This window comes from Triturus cristatus, chromosome 10 (genome assembly GCF_964204655.1).
Source record: "Triturus cristatus chromosome 10, aTriCri1.1, whole genome shotgun sequence".
NCBI classification, from domain to species: Eukaryota; Metazoa; Chordata; class Amphibia; order Caudata; family Salamandridae; genus Triturus; species Triturus cristatus.
In genome coordinates, this window is record NC_140593.1 from 740,581,704 (window position 1) to 740,607,711 (window position 26,008).

Sequence of the window (26,008 nt, forward strand, 5' to 3'; positions counted from 1 at the left end):
CCCGCCCGCCCCTTTCCCTCTGGCCTCTTATCCCTCCCGCCCGCCCCTTTCCCTCTGGCTTTTTATCCCTCCCGCCCGCCCCTTTCCCTCTGGCTTTTTATCCCTCCCGCCCGCCCCTTTCCCTCTGGCTTTTTATCCCTCCCGCCCGCCCCTTTCCCTCCCGCCCGCCCCTTTCCCTCCCGCCCGCCCCTTTCCCTCTGGCTTTTTATCCCTCCCGCCCGCCCCTTTCCCTCTGGCTTTTTATCCCTCCCGCCCGCCCCTTTCCCTCTGGCTTTTTATCCCTCCCGCCCGCCCCTTTCCCTCTGGCTTTTTATCCCTCCCGCCCGCCCCTTTCCCTCTGGCTTTTTATCCCTCCCGCCCGCCCCTTTCCCTCTGGCTTTTTATCCCTCCCGCCCGCCCCTTTCCCTCTGGCTTTTTATCCCTCCCGCCCGCCCCTTTCCCTCTGGCTTTTTATCCCTCCCGCCCGCCCCTTTCCCTCTGGCTTTTTATCCCTCCCGCCCGCCCCTTTCCCTCTGGCTTTTTATCCCTCCCGCCCGCCCCTTTCCCTCTGGCTTTTTATCCCTCCCGCCCGCCCCTTTCCCTCTGGCTTTTTATCCCTCCCGCCCGCCCCTTTCCCTCTGGCTTTTTATCCCTCCCGCCCGCCCCTTTCCCTCTGGCTTTTTATCCCTCCCGCCCGCCCCTTTCCCTCTGGCCTCTTATCCCTCCCGCCCGCCCCTTTCCCTCTGGCCTTTTATCCCTCCCGCCCGCCCCTTTCCCTCTGGCCTTTTATCCCTCCCGCCCGCCCCTTTCCCTCTGGCCTTTTATCCCTCCCGCCCGCCCCTTTCCCTCTGGCCTTTTATCCCTCCCGCCCGCCCCTTTCCCTCTGGCCTTTTATCCCTCCCGACCGCCCCTTTCCCTCTGGCCTTTTATCCCTCCCGACCGCCCCTTTCCCTCTGGCCTTTTATCCCTCCCGACCGCCCCTTTCCCTCTGGCCTTTTATCCCTCCCGACCGCCCCTTTCCCTCTGGCCTTTTATCCCTCCCGACCGCCCCTTTCCCTCTGGCCTTTTATCCCTCCCGACCGCCCCTTTCCCTCTGGCCTTTTATCCCTCCCGACCGCCCCTTTCCCTCTGGCCTTTTATCCCTCCCGACCGCCCCTTTCCCTCTGGCCTTTTATCCCTCCCGACCGCCCCTTTCCCTCTGGCCTTTTATCCCTCCCGACCGCCCCTTTCCCTCTGGCTTTTTATCCCTCCCGACCGCCCCTTTCCCTCTGGCTTTTTATCCCTCCCGACCGCCCCTTTCCCTGTGGCTTCTTATCCCTCCCGACCGCCCCTTTCCCTGTGGCTTCTTATCCCTCCCGACCGCCCCTTTCCCTGTGGCTTCTTATCCCTCCCGACCGCCCCTTTCCCTGTGGCTTCTTATCCCTCCCGACCGCCCCTTTTTCTGTGGCTTCTTATCCCTCCCGCCCGCCCCTTTCCCTGTGGCTTCTTATCTCTCCCGCCCGTCCCTTTTCCTGTGGCTTCTTATCTCTCCCGCCCGTCCCTTTTCCTGTGGCTTCTTATCCCGCTCGCCCCTTTCCCTGTGCCCCTCATGCAGACTTTTGGTCGCTGGCAAGCGCACCCTCCCAGGCCTATTTCACTAAATCCTGTGTGGGACGTGGTCACACCTCCTTGTGACAGGATGCCTATTGTTCTGCCTTCCCCTGCTCGAGCTTGGCTCAGCAGCAGGAGGGCAGAAATGTGGCCCTGGTCGGCAGTAACCATTTTGGGTTCCCGGGACTAGAAGGCTGGTACCGGGAACACCAGGGACCTCACAAAGCTTGTTTCTGATGGGTGGAAGCGTACCTTCCACACTGGTTACTGGTGTGGGAGGTATGATTCCACAGTGTTTGACACCAAACACGATAGGGTTACTCTGAGCCGTTTTAGAGTTGGTCATCACGCGGTCGGATAATGCCACTATATAAGTCGTAAATAGCTGCAGCACTAATCCGGGAGAATGGACTCCGTAGGCTGCAGGGGTGTCCTGCTCATGCAGTGGCACCCTCTCACTTAGAACCAAGCACCCTGCTTTCAGGATTGTCAAGACCTGCTATAGGGGTGACTTATAGGTTTTAAGTGTAGTGACCCTTAGATATAGTAAGCCTATATTTTAAGTAAGTGGTGCATGCACTAACTTACACAGGCTGCAATTACAGGCCTATAGATCCATTTTGCATGGCCTCTCATGGGTGGCATAATACATGCTTCAGCCCATGGGATGCCTCTGGGGTACCTATGCCCTGGGTACATGTGTACCATATACTAGGGAATGACAAGGGTACCCCAGTATCCAATCTGGAGTGTACCCAAGTACATGACATACCATTTTAGGGAGAAAGCAGATAGACTGGGGCCCTGATTAGCAGGATCCCAGTCACTAGTCAAGAACAGTGTAACATGAAGCAAAAAGTGGGGGTAACCATAAGAAGCAGTTCCTACTTTACTACACCCTGTTTTACCTCGCCCGCCCGGACCCTCTTTCACCCCTCCTGCCCCGACCTGGTTTTACCCCGCCCTGTTTCATCTCCCCCACATCTCACCCCCATCCTCCAACAGACAATCAGGGGGGAAAAGTGCGAACATGCTGCAAACACTGGCTGCTTAATACTGCTTTTTTTCTATTTAGCCATCTTTGTCTCCTCCACCACCCGCCCCCCTGTTCAACCCTCACCCGAATGCTAAAACCAATAGGTCGCTCATAGGCGAGAACTATAGGCTTTGCCATTGCTTGTTTTTTTTGTATAGGTGTGCATATACAGGAAACCTCTGCATGCCTCTTCCATTGTTGTTTCTGATATGTACATCCTTCATTCGAATTTGTTTTTCCGCCTGCACCAGGTAATTTCTCTCTGCAGTAGGTTTTATTACTCTGGGTTGTGCCGATCTTAACTGTTATAGCCAACAGAACGAAGGATGTGTGCTTGGAGTAGCATCATATTGCTAGTGGTACTTTGAGGTCCGAGATTATGTGGGCTGTCTGGAACTATTGTTAACTGAGACTTAGGAGAGAGACAATAACAACCATAACCTATTAAATATGTGGGAATGTAGTCCTAGGATGGGGGTTTCTTATCGTTTTGATTGATTATCGGTTCAGCGCTTTGTCTGATTAGTTTCCATCTCAAATTCTTAGAGGTCTTCTGATTTGTCAAAGTTTCTTAATGTCACAACATATAATCCTACATCTTCCAAGTATAAACAAATCCATATCTGATGTTTTCATTTCTATTGAGGCTTCGCTGACTACATTTTCATGAATATGACATTTTATACAAAAGGCTTTTTGGGATCCTGGGACAGTTGGTGGTTGTCTAGCAATAAATATTATGTGAGTGTGTTCTGATGTTATCCACTGGTGTCCCATGGCATCTAATTTTATTTGTACTCCATTTGGGAAACCAAGGCACAGCAAGAGGTAACAAATTCCAGTAGTTGAAACTTATTGTTGGCAGTTGTAGGGGTTCGAAACTCAGATACAGCATGAGAGTAAATACCACAATAAGCTCAGTGCCCAGTTTTTGCTGTAATTTCAAAGAATAGGGCTTTATTAACGGGAAAGTAAAAAGAACATTTGAAACTATAATAAACATTAACTAGTACCTTCCAGGGTATCAATGCAACCCTAAATATTATGTAGCATTTGTATGCTAATTCCTAGCTTCCCAAATGAGATTGAACTCGATGGCAAATGTTAACCAATTGGAAGAGTTTGGCTATTTTCGTAGGTCTTTAGCACTTGCAACCATGTTTGTAAAACAGATCTTATTCAGTGGTATGATGGTGTAGGGCAGGATACACAGCTGATGGATTGCTGTGATATGACCCTGTGCTTTGAGGGCTCAGGCTTCGAATGTGACAACTTGGTGAGCTTGGGACCCTGGTGAATTTTTGCAAGTGTAAAGGAGACAAAAATAAATTTTGTCCAAAACAGATGCCCCTCCTTCTCCTCCCCCTTCAAAGCAAGGGTTGCGACAAAATGAAGGATGAGGATTTAGGTTGCCAAGGTTAGCTCAGTCTCTGTATCAAGTTGGATGTATGACGATACAACGCAAACATTTACAACACATGCCTTTACAACGCTTGTTTTTACATCGCATGCCATCACAACGCATTTTTCGAAACTACATTTACAACGCATTACATTACAACGAATACCATTACAACACATACCAATACAACACATATTACTTTTAGGGCAACAGTAGGGTAAGTGTTGGATAGTGAAGGGGTAACAATTACTATTCCCACTCCGGTGAGTTCAACAGTAGGGTAAGTGTTGGATAGTGTGGGGGTAACAATTACTATTCCCACTCCAGTGAGTGCAACAGTAGAGTAAGTGTTGGATAGGGGAGGGGTAAAAATTACTATTCCCCATTACTTACCTTATATTGCGTTGTAGTGACATGCGTTGTAGTGACATGCGTTGTAGTGACATGCGTTGTAGTGACATGCGTTGTAGTGGCATGCGTTGTAATGGCATGCGATGTAATGGCATGCGATGTAATGGCATGCGATGTAATGGCATGCGATGTAATGGCATGCGATGTAAAGGTAGTGCGATGTAATGACTGCGATGTAAAGGTTGTTTCCCATCCAGCTTAATGGGGATGTTTGTGATCTGTAAGATACCGGATTGCTTTGGCCTCTTGAACTTCAAGGATCTCAATGCTCCTAGGCTGTTTTGGACCATTAAGGCCACCACCCCTCGCAGATATTAAACCGGCTTGGCCTTGTGTGTTTCAGTCTTGAATTTAGTGGTCAGCTCTTCCCATTTTAAGCTGTTCACCTTCACTTCTTCTGGTTGGTCGTAGATTAATTGATTTTTCTAAAGCCCAAGATTCATCACTGCCCTGAAGGAGGATATGCATCAACAAAGGTTCTTTCCTTGGGAAATGAACTTGGGTGTACAGACTCTCCTTGATATACATATAAAGTTTAAAATACTGCCTCAAAGTCCAGTATTAATCATATATTTGGGGACTAAATTACCTTTGTGTAACATCAGTTGTGCTTTGTTCATATTCTCTCTCCATTGATGACTAACTTCATCTAAGATGCTGTCTTTGGAATAACAGCATTTTTAAGCATTGTGTGTTCATTCGGGGAAATGTAGTATCCTGTAGTGAGAAGTTGCATGGGGGAGTACCTCATGGGTGCAAAGTGTGAGAGGTTCCACTTCGTGAGAGGAAGCATGGAGAAGTAACCAGTGGAGTGAAAATGTGGGAAAGTGTAATATCCTCTGGCGTTGTGGGTGAAAGCCACAAGTTTCACCTGACAGTGCCCTGGGACCAGTCACCTTCTCTACAAATGGGAAGATTTGTCAGGAGTGCGGTACAGGAGGCCAAGTATGTTTGTCCTGTGGTGATTTGTATTCAATTTGTGTATAATGGAGACAGGCAGTGTTGTGTTTGAATGGTAGTGTCGGATGTAGCTCCAGTGTTTTGTTGGTTAGTACTTCTTTACCTGCTGACTCGGTTTGTTGTCAATGGTTGTATTGTGGTCTGCTCTATGAATTTTTGTGAGATAACATAGCAAAGTTCATCTACCGGAGGCTGTCCTCATTGCATTTGGAAGACGGCATAACCTTTGCTTATGCAGTTTCTGAAGTGAGTGGCAGATTAGATGCTTTTCTCAGCCTGACACTTGGTCTGGCCAGCTCTTGCGACTGAGTACTGTGTGTTGGAGTGGTGGCATCCGTGTGTGTGTGTCTCTGTGTGTGTCTGTGTGTGTGTGTCTGTCTGTCTCTGTGTGTGTCTGTCTCTGTGTGTGTCTGTCTCTGTGTGTGTCTGTCTCTGTGTGTGTCTGTCTCTGTGTGTGTCTGTCTCTGTGTGTGTCTGTCTCTGTGTGTGTCTGTCTCTGTGTGTGTCTGTCTCTGTGTGTGTCTGTCTGTGTCTGTCTGTCTGACTGTCTGTGTGTGTCTGTCTGTCTGTGTGTGTCTGTCTGTCTGTCTGTGTGTGTCTGTCTGTCTGTGTGTGTCTGTCTGTCTGTCTCTGTGTGTGTCTGTCTGTCTGTCTCTGTGTGTCTGTCTGTCTGTCTCTGTGTGTCTGTCTGTCTCTGTGTGTGTGTCTGTCTGTCTCTGTGTGTCTCTCTCGGTCTGTCTCTGTCTGTATCTGTGTCTGTCTGTCTGACTCCGTCCATTTCTTGAAGAAGATGGGAAGGTATGAGAGATTGTTGTGTCCGTGTAACCTGCATAATTTAGTATTGGAATGGGGGTGCCTGGGGACATTGTGTAGGAGTGCAGTTATGATGACCGGTTTTATGTTAGTCTGGTCAAGGGAATATTTAGCTGATGTGATCAATGGGTAAACTTTCCTGTTTTTCCTCGTTTGTTTTGTGCCGTGCATGTGTACACATCTGAAAGAAACACGTTAGTTAGATTCCTCACCTTAGAATATCCCCAGGCGTCAGACTGGATCCGGAAGATTTTTCGTCAGCAATACCCCTTGCGCGTCGCTAGGCGTCGTCTGCGGCTCCGCGTCCGTCGTCGGCGTCGTGCGCCGGAATGACGTCGTCGGAGTACTTAGACGCCGCCCTCGCGCGCTGACGTCAGTTCTTCTTTTTTCCGCGCCAGTAAGCGCAGATCCGGGAGAGCTACCCCTTTTAGTCTTTTTTGACTAAATCTTTTTTGATCACTTTTGATCCTTGTCTGTCGACATCTGGTGCCGGTAGGATGCCTGGGTTTAAGGCTTGCGAGGATTGCCATCGACTGATGTCGGTGACCGACCACCACCGCCGGTGCCTCTACTGTTTAGGCCCCGACCACGACGCGGAGTCGTGCTCCGATTGCCAGGCCCTGACTTCGAAGGCTCGGCGGGAGCGGTCCCACAAGCTTCTCGAGCTTCGCCACTCGGCTCTGCGTCGTGCGCGATCCCGGTCCAGGAGGAGGTCCAAGGATCGCTCGCGGAGCCCTAGCCGACGCCACCATCGATCGTCGGGCTCCAAGTCGTCGGGTAAGTCCAAACGCTCTAAGAAGTCCAAGCGGCGACATCGCTCTTCGGACTCCCCTCGCCGGTCGCGCGACTCGGCCGAGGGTCCGGGTGGTTCCACCCCCGCGGCTCCGGCGGAGCCGCAGGCGCCGCGCCCTTCCCCATACCCTCCGGTCCCTGGGACTAACACGACGCCGGCGGAGGTCAGTGCCTTCCTCTCGGCCATGAGGAGCCTGGCCCCGCCGTCGACGCCCGCTGGCGCGCCTTCGGGCCCCGCGGACTCGACTGGGCGACCTTGCCTGCCGGCGGCTTCGGCCCCGGCGCCGTCGACGACTCCGGTCTCGACGCCGCAGGTCCCCGCGGGGCCCATGCCTGGGCCCCCGTCGACGCCGGTTGACCTAACCACTCCTCCACCGGCGCCGGCGAATGAACCACCGACGCCGTCACCGGCGCCACCGGCGCAGACGCCTACACATCCGGTGCCGCCGACGCCTTTGGTGCCGACTCCGGACGGCGTCCAACCCCAGTTTAGCCCTATTCCGGACCCGGCGCCGCAACGGCGTCGACCGACGCCGCGTTCGGCGCCGCTTGAGACCTATCATCTCTACAGTCCGGCTCCGATCATTCCTCCTGTTTATCAGGAATCGGACGACGGGGGCGACTGGGAGGGGTTCGAGGACCCTATGGCTGTTCAGTCGCAGCTTTCACAGGACTGGGCAGATGAACTGGGGGAGGCCAGTGGTCTGGATACCTCGCCAGACACTGGATTCACTTCTCCTCCGACTGTGGCTTCGGAGGAGGGTGCAGCATTTTCTGTGGTGCTGCGCAAGGCGGCCGCAGCCCTTGGGCTCGAGCTGCCTGCCGTGGCTGTGAGGACTAACATCCTCACTGAGGTGCTTCAAACCGCAGCAAGCTCCACTGAGCCTCTGCTGCCGTTCAATGAGGCCCTCACTGACGTTCTGCAGGGCACCTGGTCCAAGCCCTCCACAGTTCCTCCTGTGGATAGGAACGTTGCCAGGCGCCACCGCCCTGCTCCGGGCGACCCCAGTTTCCTGTCCCAACACCCCACCCCCGAGAGTCTGGTTATCCAGGCCTCTACCTCCCAATCCTCCTTCCCGACCGCTCCGCCGGACCGGGATTCCAAGAGACTCGAGCAGTTTGGCAAGAAACTGTTCTCGTCCCTTAGTTTGGGCCTGCGGTCTTTGAACACCGCCTGTCTCTTGGACCGTTATTCCCATTCTCTGTGGGATACGGTGGAGGACGTGCTGCCCCTGTGTCCGGAGGAGGTCCGGACACGTCTTACCCAGGCTTTGGCCGATGGGAGGGATGCAGCGCGGCACGCCATACGATGTGGGCTTGACACCACGGACTCGCTGGGTCGGGCGATTTCCACCACGGTGGCGCTCCGCCGCCACGCCTGGATGCGGTCCACGTCATTTTCCGGGGATGTCCAGAACACCCTCATGGACATGCCCTTTGATGGCACTCGCCTGTTTGGTGAGAAGGCGGACAGTGCGCTGAACCGCTTTAAGGACTCCCGGGCTACGGCCAAGTCCTTGGGCCTCTCGGCTCCGCGGGCGCACACCTCCGCTTTTCGCCCCTTTCGTGGCCAAGGAAGGGGCGCCTCCTCACGTCCGCCCAGCCACCAGCCGCAGAACCAACCTGCGCGCGGTCGCGGACGTGGTTTCCGCCGTGGCAGATCTGGAGGACGACGTGGTCAGCCCACATCCACCCCGGCAGCATCCGCCTCAAAGCCTTCCTAGTCCGAGCTTTCAGGCCCATTCCACGCCAGTGGGCGGCAGAGTTCGCCATCACCTGCTCCACTGGCGGTCCATTACATCGGACAGGTGGGTGTGCAAATCGTCCGAAGGGGCTACTCCCTCCCCTTCGAGACGACCCCTCCAGCCATGCCACCGCAGCACCACCGTATCTCGGGGGATCATTTGAATCTTCTCCGCGAGGAAGTTTCGGCCCTCTTGGCCAAGGGGGCCGTCGAGCGCGTTCCGAGTCCAGAAGTAGGTCGTGGTTGTTATTCCCACTACTTTCTGGTTCCCAAGAAGGGCAAAGGGGGCCTACGCCCCATCTTGGACCTCCGGAACGTCAATGCCTTCCTCCGAAAGGAAAGGTTCAAGATGTTAACCTTGGCTCAGGTTCTAGCTGCCCTAGACCCCGGAGACTGGATGGTAGCGTTGGACTTGCAGGACGCATATTTCTATATCCCCGTCCTGCCGGCCCACCGGCGTTACCTGCGGTTCACGGTGGGCCAAGAGCATTTTCAGTTTACCGTGCTCCCCTTCGGCCTCACCAGTGCCCCTCGGGTGTTCACGAAAGTGATGGCGGTGGTCGCAGCTCATCTGCGCAGATCAGGGGTTCCAGTCTTCCCCTATCTCGACGACTGGTTGTTGAAGGCGGGCTCGCCCCAGGCAGTCGTCTCCCACCTCCAGACTACGGCGGATCTCCTGCATTTGCTGGGATTTTCCATCAACGTGCCGAAGTCACACCTGAGTCCCTCTCAGAAGCTCCTCTTCATCGGAGCAGTTCTCGATTCGGCGCGGTTCCGGGTCTATCCACCGGAACAGCGGGTCCGGGATATACAGGCCCTGATTCCCATCTTTCAGCCTCTATCCTGGGTTTCGGTCAGGCTAGTGTTGCGGCTTCTGGGGCTGATGGCCTCCTGCATCCTACTAGTGCATCACGCCAGGTGGCGCATGCGGGCTCTGCAGTGGGACCTGAAGTTTCAGTGGGCCCAGCATCACGGCAACCTGTCCGACCATGTCTTGATCTCGGAGGGCACTGCACAGCAGTTGCAGTGGTGGCTCACGGACCGCGATTGGGTCATGGGCAGGAGCCTCTCCCTTCCCCAACCGGAGCATGTCGTAGTGACGGATGCGTCCCTCCTGGGATGGGGTGGCCATATGGGAGAGGCGGAGATCAGAGGCCTCTGGTCTCCGGTGGAGTCTCGTCTCCACATCAACCTGTTGGAGTTGAGAGCGATCCGACTTGCACTGAAAGCCTTCCTTCCCTCTGTCAGGGGCAGTGTCGTGCAGGTGTTCACGGACAACACCACCGCCATGTGGTATTGCAACAAACAGGGCGGGGTGGGGTCGTGGACCCTTTGTCAGGAGGCTCTGCGCCTCTGGACGTGGCTGGAACACCAGGGCGTCACCCTAGTGGTTCAACATCTGGCGGGCTCTCTGAACGCCAGAGCGGACGAACTCAGCCGCCGGTGCATGATGGATCACGAATGGCGTCTGAACTCCGAAGTGGCGCAAGGTCTCTTTCAGCAGTGGGGAGAGCCTTGGTTAGATCTATTCGCCACCGAAGAGAACGCGCAATGTCAGCAGTTCTGCGCGTTGGAATTTCCAAGGCGGCACTCGCTCGGCGACACTTTTCGTCACGAGTGGAGTTGCGGTCTGTTGTACGCCTTTCCACCTATACCACTTCTGCCCAGAGTGCTGAAGAAGATCAGGCACGACCGGGCCCAAGTCATCTTGGTGGCTCGGGATTGGGCACGAAGATACTGGTATCCCGAGCTACTCAGTATGTTGACCGATCCCCCGATACGTCTGCCCCTTCGGGAGGATCTTCTGTCGCAGCAGCAGGGGACGGTCCTCCACCCGAACCTGTCCAGCCTCCACCTCCATGCGTGGAGATTGAGCGGCGGCAGTTGATGCCATTTGACTTGCCTCCTGAAGTCTGTGATATCATTCTGGCAGCCAGGCGTCCCTCCACAAAGACGGTATACGCCTGCCGGTGGAACAAATTTGTGGCATGGTGCACAGCAAAGGCTGTGGATCCCCTTTCCGCCCCTCTTTCTGAGGTTCTCCTCTTTCTTCTTTCTCTGGCCCGGCAGGGCTCTGCCCTGGGCACCCTGAAAGGTTATCTTGCTGCCATCTCCGCCTTCTTGCGGCTTCCTGATCAGCCTTCTCTTTTCAAGTCCCCTGTGGTTACACGCTTTCTAAAAGGCATTACTCACACGTTCCCTCCTGTCCCTTTTGTAATGCCTCAGTGGGACTTGAATCTGGTCTTGACATTCCTGATGTGCGCTCCCTTCGAGCCTCTTCACCATTGTCCTCTTCGTCTTCTGACTCTTAAGACTGCTTTTCTGGTAGCCATCACCTCGGCTAGACGGGTGAGTGAGCTCCAGGCTTTATCTTCAAAGCCTCCTTTTCTCTCTGTTCATCCGGACAAGGTTGTCCTTCGGCCTCGTCCTTCCTTTCTTCCGAAAGTGGTGACTCCATTTCATCTTGGGCAGTCTGTCACCTTGCCCACCTTCTTTCCACCTCCGCATCCTTCCAAAGTGGAAGAGAGGCTCCACCGTCTGGACCCAAAACGTGCGATCTCCTTTTATCTGGACCGCACAAAGCAGTTCCGGGTGGACGACCAGCTTTTTGTTGGGTACGTGGGCGCTAAGAAGGGGAAAGCTGTGCACAAACGGACCATCTCTCGGTGGGTCGTTTTGTGTATCAAAATGTGCTATTCTTTGGCAAAAAAGGACCCTCCTGTTGGGCTGCGCGCCCATTCTACTCGGGCCACAGCGGCTACTACTGCTTTGGGACGGGGAGTCCCTTTGCAGGACATCTGTCAGGCGGCGACGTGGGCTTCGTTACACACGTTTGCCAGGCATTATTGCCTTGACAGCCAAGTCCGGAGGGATGGCTTCTTTGGCCGTTCTGTCCTCCAGGACTTTCTGGTGTGATTTTGGTTTGCAGACCCACCACCGGGGATGGTATTGCTTGGGTATCTATTCTAAGGTGAGGAATCTAACTAACGTGTTTCTTTCAGATGAACAAGTTACTTACCTTCGGTAACGATGTATCTGTAAGAAACATTAGTTAGTTAGATTCCTCACCGACCCACCCATCCTCCCCGTTCTGCGAACTGACATCTAGGGTTAAGGTTATCCTTTTCAGGCCCCTAGATTTTATTTTTTGGCACCAGTGTCGGTCTTTGCATGGCTCTGCGTTCCTGGCGCGGAAAGCTATGTACAAGAACTGACGTCAGCGCGTGAGGGCGGCGTCTAAGTACTCAGACGACGTCATTCCGGCGCACGACGACGGACGCGGAGCCGCAGACGACGCCTAGCGACGCGCAAGGGGTATTGCTGACGAAAAATCTTCCGGATCCAGTCTGACGCCTGGGGATATTCTAAGGTGAGGAATCTAACTAACTAATGTTTCTTACAGATACATCGTTACCGAAGGTAAGTAACTTGTTCTTTGGGTATACTCCATTATCCCTTAGTCAAAGGAAGCCTAGAGGTCAGTGCCGTGGCTGGTGCGTCACTGGGTATGCATGAGTAAATCCTGCATGCATAAATGTTATCTGATGTCATTGTGAGTATACAGATGTGGTGTTGTGACCTGCGACATGAGGCCCCAACACTTGCACATCTTGGACTGTTGTGCAATGGTAGTCACAACCTAGTTCTCCTTTCAATGTTTGACATAAGGTGTGTGGAGCGTCATGTCTTGAACCGTTCCAGAGTTTCTGTGACTGCTGATTGTTGTCCTTGTGTGTCTGAATGGGTACTGTAGAGTTTGACTGTTTTTGGGTGAATGTGTAGGCTAGGCACATTGGAGATTGAGCAGCGATGTACTTAATATGCAAGTGAATGACTGTTCTTTCATTTGTTGTTGGTAAGAAATGGAGGTGTGTAGTATCTTGTCTGTCTCCATTCATTGTTTTAGCTTGTGTATAGAATGCTGAGAGTAAATTATATGATGAAATGTTGGTGTGTGGAGTGAAAGCTAGGAGATGCGGACGATGGAAGGAAGGATGAAACCTAGACAGGACCTACCTGCTGTTGATGTAACCTAAGAGCCTGGCATGAAATAAAGAAGTTACCTCCTGAGTGGCTACAGATTCGTGTGAGAAGACCCTGCCGTTAACTTCAACGTAGTTAGTCGGAGATCAGACCAGTCATGTTAGATCAAGTTCATTTTGGTGATTCAAGCCACACTCCTCGTGCCGTAGAGCTCAGTAGCTAGGCAAGAGATAACAACATAAGAAAGGAGTCGAATGATTTCACTGAGCTCATTGGAGCCTATTCCTACGATGAAAGGAAATGATGGGGAGCCCTCTTGTATCCACTAGGTAACTCCAGTATGTGAAAGTGGGGCCGTACATCAAAGATGCACGTGCTATCATGGTAAAATGCATAAACAGATGGCAGGACGTGCAATTGTTTGCAGCCCTACTCTTATTGTGCCAGTTTACAGCAATCATCCCTATACAGTCTTTTTGTCTAGCATACAGACAGTCCCACGTGAGTTATAGAAATTGGTCATATCTTTACAGGGAAGTTCCTTTAGGCAGCCTCCTCATCAGTGAAGCTTGTAAGATCTTAGCCTACTATACACTGCTCCCCACACCAGGCATATGACCGTCTGATAAAAGGGCACCATAGCCACCCTTATAGATAGAGGTGCACATATAGCAGAGTTATGCTCTGGTGCCTTATTTCTCTTCATAAAAGGTGGAGCACCTGAAGTGAGATGGCAGATTGTCAAGGCCATTGATAGAAAACATAAAAGGTGAACAGTCGGCACCCCTTTACAAAGTCCTAAAGAGGACTTTGCCCCAACAAGTGACTTTCTTTAATTTAGCTTTAACTTCAAGGAGATGGGGGACATCAAAATTGACAAGGAGCCATAATTGGGGTGGGCGAAAAGAAATCAGTGAACAGGATTAGTTCAGAGAGCCAGGCGAAGACCAATACATATGTGTAAAGGAGGGAGACTGTCTTGAAATGGGAAGGAGTATAGCCAAAATGCCAATGCGCCAGATTGACATATGACAAAAATGACAAAAAAAACTGTAGCTATTGGGCGAGACACTATTGGCAAAGAGGAATGGAAGCAGGAAGGGATGATGGGAGCTGCAAGGAATGGAGTAACGAGACAGGACGAAAATAATGAAATGCTGTCAGGATAGCAAGATGCTGGGATGGGGGGCGAGAGAGCGGAATGAACGGAGGCAAGAATAAAAGAGCAGAACGGGAATGGGGGAAAAGCCAGGAGGAGAGAAGGCAAGACATGGTTTGCAGGGGCCCAGGCTGTGGGAAAACCTCAAACTGCTATTCTTTCACCAAAGAAAACAATATTTTCTGTGACCTATATTTTTGGTTGCGTTTTGCTTGCCGTTAGGCGAGAAAAGTACAAAGGAGCCCAAGTCTTTTTGTAGGTGCGCCTCAGGTTGGGACCTATACATCTTTTCCAGCTGTGACGCTAAGAGATGCTGTGTCGTTCATGCTTGAGAAGTCAAACATGTAAAGCTTGTTTTTTGGGGGGGGGGATTTGTTTTTTTCTTTGAAGAAGATTGTTTATGAATTTGAAAACCGTGAACTGTATTGTGTTTTTTCCTCTTTGTGCCACAGTCTGCTGCAGCTGGTGATTTCTGGCCCGGTTCAGCCTCAACAACAGCAGCAGCCTGCCCACACGAGCCTGCCGCCGGGATACTATCCTCACATCCACACACCTCCTCTAGGATACCCAGCACATGGGGCACGGCCAGCGCACCCTACACTCCCCTCTGTTCAGTCGTTCATACCTGGCATGACGTTTCCTTATCGGCCTCTTCACTAACTGATATCCGGCGTCGCAAAAAACACCACGTTTCTTCTCTCCTGGAAGTGATCCAGGCACTGGCTCGGATTTCTGCTCCATGTGTCATTATAACAAGATTGTTTCTTGGGCAGATTGCTCACCCGGGGCTCGCACATTCGCTTCAGAGGTCTATAGCTACTTTACATATTTCCACAGAAAGAGTAATTTTTATCATGCTTGGTAAGGAGGCATTTTACCTGTCAGCGAGTTGAAGAAGAAGGGCAAAAGACGAGGCGTGTTGCTACAGGTTACCTGGAGTGGCTGGAATATTAAAAAGAAAAAGACGCAATTTGATCATGCCGCTTCCCTGATCTTTTAAAAGTACCCACTTAATGCTCATTCTGCCATAAGTCCTCATTCTAGTGTGTACACTGGAAATCTGCAAGCAGGAGTAGTGGCCAAGCTTTCCAACCGAGGGCGAAGAATGAAGCGATGTTTCAGATTGTGTTTACAGACCTCTCAGCAGGATGGATTACGTTGAAGTTCTGAAGTGGGATGGTTTTGGCAACTTGGTGAAAGCTGCTTATTCTGTGGCGTGAGTTAAGGGATTACCTCATAGTGAGGTAAAATAAGATCTGTTTGCAAAGTCCCACTTTGCAATCGGCGGATTTGAAAATGCAGAAACTGTGGGAACTGTGCCATTTTATTTTATGCCTATATGTTTGTAGGGTTCGTTTTCCTTGTTAAAAGGGTTACCTAAAGACCAAATCTTTTGACTGTTCTAAAAAGGCATAACTTTTGACAATATTTGTACTGTTTGTATGTATTGTATAGAAATCTATTTTGCAGTTCAGGGTTACAATGATTGTATGTAAATAATAAACTTCTGGATAGTTCAGACTGTGGGTGGGGTGGGGGGCACAAAAGCATCAGTCCTTCTCCATGTCCCATACTCCCATCTTCCACCCATGAGTTGCCTTCGATTAAACTAGTTACTTGGTGACCGTTAGTGTCATTTGCGAGGCTGTGGTTGGATTCTGTGGAAAACAAGAATCTTTTAAATTGTTACCAGCATTCTTTTTATTCTGTTGCAGATTTTCTAGAGACCTATTGGACCAATCCTTTCGGTATAGCTGGTCAAGATCTTTTTTCAGGGTCTCTCTTAGACATGCCTGACGTGCTGCTGAAGTGAGGGGCAGTGTGATCTGAGTAGACGAAGCAATAACAGAATGAGATGCATTATCTTTGCACTTGTCAAAAGCAGCATATTATGGCAGAACAGCTTTTTAAAAAATTTTTTTTAGCCATAACACTTCTTAAACTCTGTATTTGTTGCAGTCCTTGTGATAAATTTTTAGTTTGCTGTGGAAAGAGGCCTTGTCTATTTCTTGACAAGTATGTGGCTTTTTCCCTGCGCTTTACTAATTAGGTAATTTTGTGAATTGCTTGAAAGGGAATGACGGCAGGATTACAAGGAGGGGCCGCATTCCACTTCAAGGGACCTTTTACACTCTGCAACTACTGGCACACGAGGGTCTGTTCATAAAGACAGGCTTTATTCGTAATTATTATCGTTTATACTGTTTTAAATCCATAAACGCCTAACTTTCTCCTGGTTGGAGACTGAAGCTGGTATTTCCAGGCATGGAATACAGTCTGGGTTAAGGCCATGTGGATATTGCTTCCACAACTGGGACTCAGGCTGTGCATACGCTAGCATCCCCTGTCCCAAACTCTTAGAAGTACAAACTCATGACCAGAAATGGCAACGTTTGGTGCTTTTTCTCTTGGGAGAAATCTGTTGCATTATTTGGCATGATAAAAAATAAATGGTTTGGGACTGCCACATATTAAGCCTGAAATGAGTCCCAGTTCAGAAGATGTCTGGGTTAATCAATTTACTACTGCTCCACTGTTGCACCGGCAGCTTTGGAAAAAAAAGATACCCTGATTAAATGAGCCTTTGAATAGATGGTGAGTATAAAGGCCCAGACTGTTACGTGCAAGGTATATAATGGCCTTACAGACCAGTTATTACACGGTTAATTGTTCAAGTGACCCCCTTCTCACACTGCAACTCTAGTATTTCACCTGATCCTTTCATGGATGGACAAGTAGTTAAAAACACCTATGAACAATTCATCTTAATATGGAATATACCAACTGAAGTGCAGCATATAAAACAGTACATCACCTAGAAGTCACAAACTCTCCTAATTGGTGCCCACATTTGATGGAGATTTGAAAAGTACAAATTATGAAGGCAGGCAGCCCAAGGATTCTGGTTAACCGAAGAAGCAGAAAGCTTCCCGTATCACAGCATCTCATGTCATTACATGCATTTTTCAAGGCATTTAGATTATGGCCATTCATAAAGGCTTTAGTGTTAGCTATTATCCGCAGCCACAGTTGAAAACTTGTTTTAGGGAGATTCCCTTAAACTTCTTAGTTTTCAAAAGTCAGATTAGAGACACTAGATTCTAAAGTCACTGTCCCCACCATAACATAAAATGAGGGATTATGTACTCCAAAATTGACATGTTATTGTGCCTAGGCCAACTGGAGAATATACCCTATGCACTTGCCATGAATTCAGGGACACCACCTTTAGTAGTCTTACATTTGTTTAAAAAAAATGTTAAACTCAACATTTGTAAATTTTAATAAATATTTTTGGACAATTGCGCAGTTTTAACTTTCCTAAAGAGTGTTTGGTTGCAAACATTGTGAGCCCTTTTAGAGCCAAGATATACTAGTGATCTACTTCTCTATGGCACTTGAATTACTCTAATGGTCTTGAAATTTGGGAACGGTATGGTTGTGCAGAGGTTTAGTTGGTTCGCCTAAAACACCAGGCTCTTCCTTGAAAATACTGTTTCAAGGCAGAGCACAAAATTCACACGATTTCCTCCTCTCAGTTTCATGACTTTTGTTCTTCGACAGTTTGGGGTTGATAGATGACACTGTGCAAAAAGTGCACATATATTGTTCAGCCCATAGGTAGGATTCTGACTGACGACCAAATTCATGGAGTACCTCAATCTGCGCATTGGGCGTGCCAATTTTGTTCCACAGCCCCTAAGTTTTCATATAACCAGAAGATTGTTGCAAACAACGTAGATGCTGTAATTTTACAATGCAAGACGTCTAACCGAAGAAGTGTTTGGCTTGTGCAAAGGAGATCAGATTTTCCTCACAATGGGCTGACAAAATTTCAATATAGTTTTATAAACTAAGCAAACGCACAAAGGAGTGTCCATGATTGATCCCAAGGACTTCTCTCACACTGCAATGTGCAAGCAGACTAAGAGATCTAAGTTTGTTTCCCAGTCAAACAGTGTGTTTTGTGGGAAGACCTTAAGTTTTGAAATCGGTCAAAAAAGTTCCCCTACTTATCTCCCACTCATGTTAAGCATGTTGCAGCAATGTTAGACAATCTTTGCACAGAGCTTGGGCCAAACAGTATACATATTTATGCCTAGTGATCGTTTGGATTACAAGCCTCCAAAACAGATTATGCTTTCTCTTGACTGGTATATGAAAATACACATTCTGGAGATCCACAGATCTCATCTAGGACTGTCTACTTGACCCCCAAGATTTAATTCAATGTAACCACATGAAAAGAGTCCAACTGGCGGAGCCAATTCTGGTTCTAAGGTTTTACTGTCCACGTGAAGCTGCTGAACTAAAATCCTTTGTCTCATTCAGGATACAAACTCCTTTGCTACACAGAATTACTCGTTTTTTAATGTCTTCTAAAGGTTCTTGATATGATTTGTGCTGACTTGATTAAATGTGTGCATATTTTTAAAATTTTAGTACCACTGGACCTGAATCACTGGAGGTAAAAAAGGGGACCATTTCCCGTCCACTATGGTTGTATGTTGCATGGTGTTCCATCCACAAGTTAAAGTCTGCCTGAAGCGTTGGAAGAATCTAGACTGAATGAGGAAGGTGATGATTATATATACCATGCTTCTTCGTAAAAGCTTCCAGTTTTCTACAGTTGTATGGATTTGAAAGCTTTAAGAGCTTAGATGGCTGAATGCAACACCCTTAGATAACCACAAACGTAGTTTATTTGCACTATTCAAATGGTGAAATTCTGCAGTGTTTCGAGTTTTGGAGCTGTATCTTGCCATTTGGAGGCAGCATCACATTTTTGAAGTGCTAGGACTGGCTTTTGGTAAACCATCTTACCCGAGCAATCAGACCTTATAATTATAGAAGGGAGGTGATAGAATAGGTTTGTTGGAACTAATGTCCTGTGCATGGTTTAGAAAACTGTCGCCCTGCCTTATTTGATTTTAAGGACCAGCCTTCTTTTTTTTTTTTTTTTTCCTGTTTCGTAAACTTGACAATCATGCACTTACACTGTATGTAATCCATTGTTTTACTTCACTCTTGGTAATCCGTGCTCAGTACAGATGACAGGTAAATCACCAAAATGGCAACTATACACTGAGCAGCTAGAACGGCTACTGACCCCTTATGGCGTTACTGTTGTGAAGATAGCGATTACATTTTTAGCACATATAATAGTAGAAAGTCTGCCTACGAGCTCTCCCAAGTGAAAGGTCCATCCTATCCAACTAGCTAGCGTATTTTCGCCCTGCCGAAGATTTGGTGATGCAGTGTGAGTCATGTATGTGTTTTTGCTTGTGTTTCAGCTTGCCTTAGTGAGTGGCCATTTCTTTTTAGAAAGCATGTGCAAGGTTGGAGGTCTTCTTGACACTTTATCTTTTGCCAGACATGGACTTTTTCATGTTCTGACCAGAAGACTCAGCACTCCATTACTGTGCAGAAATGTCACCAGGTGCTGAATCTCTTCTGTGATGCTCTTTTTCCACTGGACCTGCCCAAGTCAGATACTTTTGGATTAGGCTTGTTGCTGTGAACTGTGCGAAAGAGAGGGCTTACACACCTACGAGTGGAGATGTCCTGCACCTGCTAGGAGGCGGGCCTCTCACCTTCCAGGAAGGCCTACACAAGGCCTAGTTGGCTGCAGCATCTCAACTGACTGAAACTACCAGTGAGTGACTAAAGATGGCGGCCGTGCAGTAGCTCCTCCACGGAGCTCCGCCGCGACGCTTTTCAAACATACGGATACCTCACCTTCGGCCATGGGAAGTATCTGGCTGTCCGGGGGCACTATCTTGAGGCGGAGGAGCCAGGCGTGGGCCTTCCTAATGCTTGCTGAATATCCCGGATTGATCGGTAACAAGATGGTGGGTCCGTTACTGCAGGGACGGCGCTGCACGGGCAACTGGCGTGTGGTCGGAGATAGCTTTGCAGGGGGTGCATCAACCGTCCTGGTGCTGCCCTGATCCGGGCAAAGCGATCAGTGATAACCCCACTGGGATTGAATGACGTTGACGCTGTCTGGAGTGGCCTGTGGAGCGGCCGTGAGACGACGGATCCTGGGCGTTGCAGGAGCAGCTGGGAGAGGCTGATTAGCGCCCTACTGGTGGCAGTGCTGGCCGGGTGCTGCCGGTCTGAGAACGGCTTCTGCTGGAGTATAGCAGCGCCCGGACCCCAGCGGAGAAACGGAGAGCACCGGTAGGTGTGGGTCATTCTTGCCTGCAGGGGAGAGGTTGTGGGAGACCGCTGAGACTTGGCTGATTGTGTTGCAACTTACCCCCTTACACTGTCGGGACGAGTGTGGTGGAAGAGAGCGTCAGGCCCTGGCTGAACAACCGGAGTGCTAGAGACACAAGTGCAGACTCAGCACGTCGGATTCCAAGACCGGAGAGCAAGGTCGGTGTGCACGTTGCCTGGTGGGCCCCCGGGCAGCCTGGGACTGAACTCTAAGGCGGACTGGCTCAACAGGCAGCTGGGGGTGCCTTTCCCTTGTGGCACAGGTTCTGTGAGTGGCAAGCGGCTCCGGACCGCACGGTGTGATAGCTCTTTATTTGTTTACTGGGGCATATACTCTCCAGCTGGTTGGAATCAGGGGCATTATCAGGAACGGTCAGCCCGCCTCAGGCGAGCAACGGCAGCTAATCAGATCCACGCCTGGCCGTGCCTGACCTCAAGATGGCTGCCCGACCTGCTGCTGAGGATCTCTTAATTGAAGGGGATGCCGCATTAAAGTGCCTCCGCGGCATCTAGCTCTGCAGTGCAGCATGAGGGATGTAAAGAAGGAGGGGATCGCGGCCTTCCCCATAGGTCATCAAACACTGATCACGCTCAGCATTGGGCTACCGCTTCTGGGAGCAAGCCCCCCTTAGGACTGATAATCTGTCTCTTTCACCTCTCCACTCATGGGGCTAGCGGGAGGACGAAGCCGAGGGTGTTTCCTAATTACACCGGGATCGATGCCTTTGATTGAACTATGATGATACCCCATGGGCGAAAACCGAATCTGTTTGTACTTACCGCTGAACCCGAGTACGATTGGCTGTTACCCGGTGGAGCTGTCCTTTGCAGCTATAGAGGAGTCTGGCCCTGGTTCACCCCCTCAGCCGTCACCTACCCAGCTGGACATCTGATATTGTTTTCCTCGCCTCCCTGTTATGTTTCCTTCCCTCTATCATTCTCCTATGTCTATACTTGGAATTTGTAACTGAAGTAATCATGTAATCTGTAACTTGCTGATCATCATGTAAAGCGCTCTGATACCTCCGGGTCTAGCCAGCGCTATATAAAAATTTGCAAATAAATAAAGATAAATAAATAAAGCCTGGAGCCCAGCTGGCGAGAAGACCCCAAGAAGGACATGTGGGTTGTGGATCTGCAGCAAGATCTCGGCTCTCGGCAACACAAATAGGTGGTGAGAACTTCACTGCCCCTAGCCCACTCACTGCTCTCAATAGGCTTCTACCTCTTCAGCCCAGTACTCGAAACCAAAAGGTATTACATCTTCAGTGTCCTGGTATAGTTTGGTTCTGTAGGCTGGAGGTGGCCACGCTGATTCCAGGAACCAACATTTACCATTCTGTGTTCCCCCAGTCATGACGTATAGGCCCTTAAAGTTTGGTTACCCAGAAGGACTGAATATTGGGTGCTGATCCACAGCGTTGTCGAGTTACGCAAAGTTTGTTGAATAATGGGTGTGGCACACTTCAGCTTTTCGTCAGGGGCATTGTTTTATGACCTTTCTGAAATAAAAGTTCAAGAAATAAAGTTACTTTAGTTGGGGTCAAAACGAGTTAGAGGCATTGAAGGACACTGCGTTTGGAAAATATATATATTTTTTATAAATCAGACTTTACGTTGTCCCTAATTTGAAAGATAGCTTGCTACACCACATCGTCTGCATATACTGGTGTTTTGATGCCTTCTATTGAACCATAGCATTAGACATTGCAATAGAAATAAGCTTGAGGGCAATCTGTCTTTCAGAAAGATGCATTTATATATTCGGATTATTGTACGTTTAATCTGTTCTACTAAGGAAACCAGTTTTAGTATGTGTGCTTGTTCCCATGAGATCACTGAGCACTAGGCAACTAGAAAGGGGTTGCTGCATAATACGTCACATGGATCTAATGCAGCCCATACTTCTAGGTCCGAAACATCATGTTTGCCTTATTCAATATCGGACACCTCTTAGTGTTCATTGGAGGATCACTGTCATGCAGACCAATCTGATAGCACTATCTCACCTGATAGATCTGTCTCTGTTTCATCCTCTCTCTGCCTCTCCCTCCTGCAGGACTTCTAAAACTGGGAGAGGGTGGACTAACTGCTTCAATCACTACAGGAAGTGGGCTAGAACGTTAAACGACCACATAAACATAATGTGGAACTTGCACAGTAAACGGTAACTGCCAGCTGACCACAAACCTAATCTATGTGTTGATTTCTCCGCCTCACTGTTCAGCTCTGTGACTCAAGACGAGATGACATCTCGTGCATGACACCAGGACACTTCCCACATAGGATCACACGGTGTAGTGTGCTGCCTTTTGATTACGTGCTTTGGTGCCCTGCAGTGGGGTATGCAGCTCTGTCCAAATGCTGCACTACTAAACTGTTTCTTTATTGCAAAACTAGGTAGGTGTTGTACCTCAATGCAACTGGCTGCATTTGATTTTCTTTATCAATGTTCAATTGCGTAGCAGTCCAGAAGATACACACAGTAGAGCAATGACAACACGTGTTACATCTTCTGTTGGATAATATCCGTATATTCATAGTTACGGAAAGCTGTGTAAAATGAACACTGTAGAGTTTTTGATCTTGGTGAGCTGGGTTGCATTAGGTAGCTTGTGTCTGCTCATGAGTTATCATCTCAGAGGATGTCTGGTTTTGGGAGGTGTTAAATGTCAGTCCGCTTACTGCCTGGTCAGGGGCACAAACCTTGTGTTCTGTCTTGCTGGTACTATGCCGAGAGCAGAGCCTATTCGGTCGAAAAGCACCACTCACTTGCACCGCCTCCTGCTTTCTTGGTTCTCAGCTCTTCCCCATGTGGTTACGTTCTACATCTTTCACCTTCCACAGCCTCAGGTACGAGTGGCTCGATACACTCCTGGGGTACACCAGGCCTTGCACCAGAGCAAATGTTCTTTGACCATGATCCATGAATCCTAGCATGGCAGGTGGGTTCCTTGGCTGGTGCGTTCCTTCCATTTTTAATTCTAGGTATTCAAGTGGAGCAGAAAGAGACCAACAATCCTTTGAAGTAGGTCACTGTGTTGAGGAATTAATCTGTGTTCTTTTTTAGCATCACAAGGAGTCTAAAGCCTGAAGTTCCTAGTTTTTGATTGTTTTCGAAGGTGAGGTGGTTAGGGTATTTTCTGTATGTAAGTATGAGGAAGTTTCAAGGTTTACGGGTTTAGAAGCAGCCACCTTATGCTCATGATTTGTTGACACATGCCGCTTAGTGTTCTGCAAGATGCAGAGGTGGAGGTTGGATTGCGGGCATTACATGTGTACTTTTTGGTGGAATTATCTTTGTGTGAAACCTTGGATTTCTCGGTCTGTCATACACAGTGTCTTGAAAGTGAATCGGCATGAAACTGGTAAAGCATCAAGGGTGCTGCAGTAGTGTAATCCCAAAGGTTTAGAATGCTAGAGAAGTCTAGCTGCTGAGCTATGGGCCAGCTGCAGTTTTTTAAAGAAGTTTGAGTTCTTTTGTAAAGGCAATTCACATAGGCTAGAAGCTATTAGGACATATGTGGCTTGTTCTCTGTATCAACATTCAGACACAGGAATGTTTATTTGATCTTATTCAAATGATTTACTATGGTTTCTCTTTAGAGTTTGAAAGATAGATCAGTATCTAAGGGGACTTTGTTTAATTTAAATTTACTTGCTCTACTTGGTATCGCAGGATGGGGAGTGGCAGCGGCAAGGTGCATGGTTCTAGAGCCCATAGTGCAGAGGTCTTCAAACTTTGTTGCGTTGAGCCCACTTTAGCTAAATAATTTGAAGTTGACCTTCACAGTGCTTTCATCTAAGGACCGGGACCTTGTAGAATATTGAAAACAGAAATCACTACTCCCCACTACACCAAGCGGGGCTCTATTCTCTGACACTCATAAATGCACAGACATCTACAGTGATTGCATTATGCAACTGAGATTTCATCCTTTACGAGTGCTTTTTCCACTGATTAATTCGCATTTATTTTTCATCTAAAGTGTGTGCGTTATTTTGTATGCAGTTAATGTGAAGTTTAAAAAAACACATTAAACCAGCTACTGAATATTTTTTATTTGTATGCCATTAATTGACTGCCACCACACTGAGTGACCTCTGCCCCATGGCTCTTAAAAATCACAGTTCCCATGCTTTTTTCTTTTTTTTTTATACCCCTTGGCTGCATGTAAATGAAGATAGCCTGGATATGGGACAAATAAGTTCACGCTTCCAGGCCATCTTCATTTACAAAATGTATAAGTCTTTACTGAGACATTTGCGCGCTCCAGGAAATGCAGCCACAGATCCCAAGGGGGGCGCAGCCCACAGTTTGAAGACCTCTGGGATATCATTTGCAGATTGCCAGTTTCCACATCTGACGATTGCTGGTTTGTTTTAAGGAAGGGTAATGAGATTAGCAGCCATCTAAGTTTCACCACTGTCAAGCAAAGTGCTAACGTTGTAGGTATGACTGTTATTTAGGCTCTGGAACTTAACAATGATCTATGTGGCAGCCACATAATATAAGAAACAACAAACAACTATATCGAGCCTTTCTAATGGATTTCTTTGTGCATATTTCTCACCTCACCTTAAGAGACATTAGACTGGTCGTGGAAACTTTTAACTCCAATTTTGCCTTCTGGCTCTAATCAATAGGTGTGGGGGGGGGGGAGAGTAGAGGTTTATTCAGCTTCCAAACAATACTCGTTATCAATCAAGGAAGGGGGGGAATTGACCACAAAGCTCTAAGTACCGGAGTCTCCAGGATTTCTTTTGAGGCCCCATAACCACACAATCACAGTCTGCAGTGTATGTACCCGCTATTTAGTGTGGTTTGGTGGATAGCGTCATCATTGAGTCTGTCACTTGAGTGTCCTGTTCTCCCAAGTGACTGCATAAACTCCACCAGGAGGGAGAATGTCTGTATAGCGACAGTGGTGGGTGAGTTAAAATGATCTATCTTGTAGGTAAATCTTTATTCAAGGAAAAATGGGGATAAGACTAAAAACAGGGGTGGTGTTGAGTGGACAAGCCACTGATCCATGACACCTGGTGATTGGGTCAAGATGTTTCAGCCTAGAACAGCTCTAATGGGTCTATGGCCTTTGTCGGGACCAACAATATTGGGGCCCTATTTTCTTATGACTTGCCAAAAGGAAAAAGAGGGAGAGGTGGGTTTACTCACCTGTCTTAGTCTATGAGCACACTTTGCTTAAGAACGGTCAGTGGTGATAGGCTCTATCTTTAAGCCTACACTTGGGAGGGAAATAAAGAAAGTTAGCTGGTGATAGTTCTCAGTAGCTCACACAACCCCCAATGTGACACATTTAAAAAAAAAAGTAGACCGAAATATAGCTGGTTACGGTATGAAAATCGTGTAAGTGAAATCAAAAAATTCAAGTACACTACCTTGTGTGGAGAACTATGGAGTGTAGCGTAGCTCTCTCTGAAATTACTAGAGAACAGTACTCTAAGGTAGGTAGTGTTAAATAAGGGGAAATTTGAATGACACATGATATTGAAGGGCACTGCCTTGCAAAAAAGACTATGAAGACACTTAAAATGACAAATAAGATATATCAGTGTTTATCCATAGAGAGGGAAGTTATGCTTGCAGGGTGAGTGATCAAAACTCCAACACATTGACATATATAAGCAGCAAAATTATAGTCCATTTTACCTCAAGCAGGCACTTTTAATGCTTCATGGTTGTGACTCAAGATGGAGCACTTGTCTGCCCCACATCATCCCACAGTTGGCAGACAATCTTAGCTGAAGCATCCAAATCTCTTTACGGATGGGAGAGGGGCATCTGGATGTGAGGATGTGTCCCACTGTATGCATATGAAGAGCATCCACTATGTTCCAACAGTCACAAGCATGTGACTGGCACACGATCAATTTTATTTTCAGATGGTAAGTGAT

At 48.7% G+C, this 26,008-nt stretch overlaps 1 protein-coding gene across 2 annotated transcripts in view; it reads left to right on the forward strand.

Annotated features, from left to right (window-relative positions):
- Positions 1–17,174, forward strand: part of INTS15 (integrator complex subunit 15) — a 191,778-nt gene extending 174,604 nt beyond the window's left edge. For both annotated transcript variants that reach the window (XM_085628238.1, XM_085628237.1), the window contains exon 8: positions 14,323–17,174. In XM_085628238.1, coding sequence (XP_085484364.1) covers positions 14,323–14,530 — 208 coding nt within the window. In that variant the 3' untranslated portion in view covers positions 14,531–17,174. The remainder of the gene's footprint in view (positions 1–14,322) is intronic.
- Positions 17,175–26,008: the final 8,834 nt, after the last annotated feature.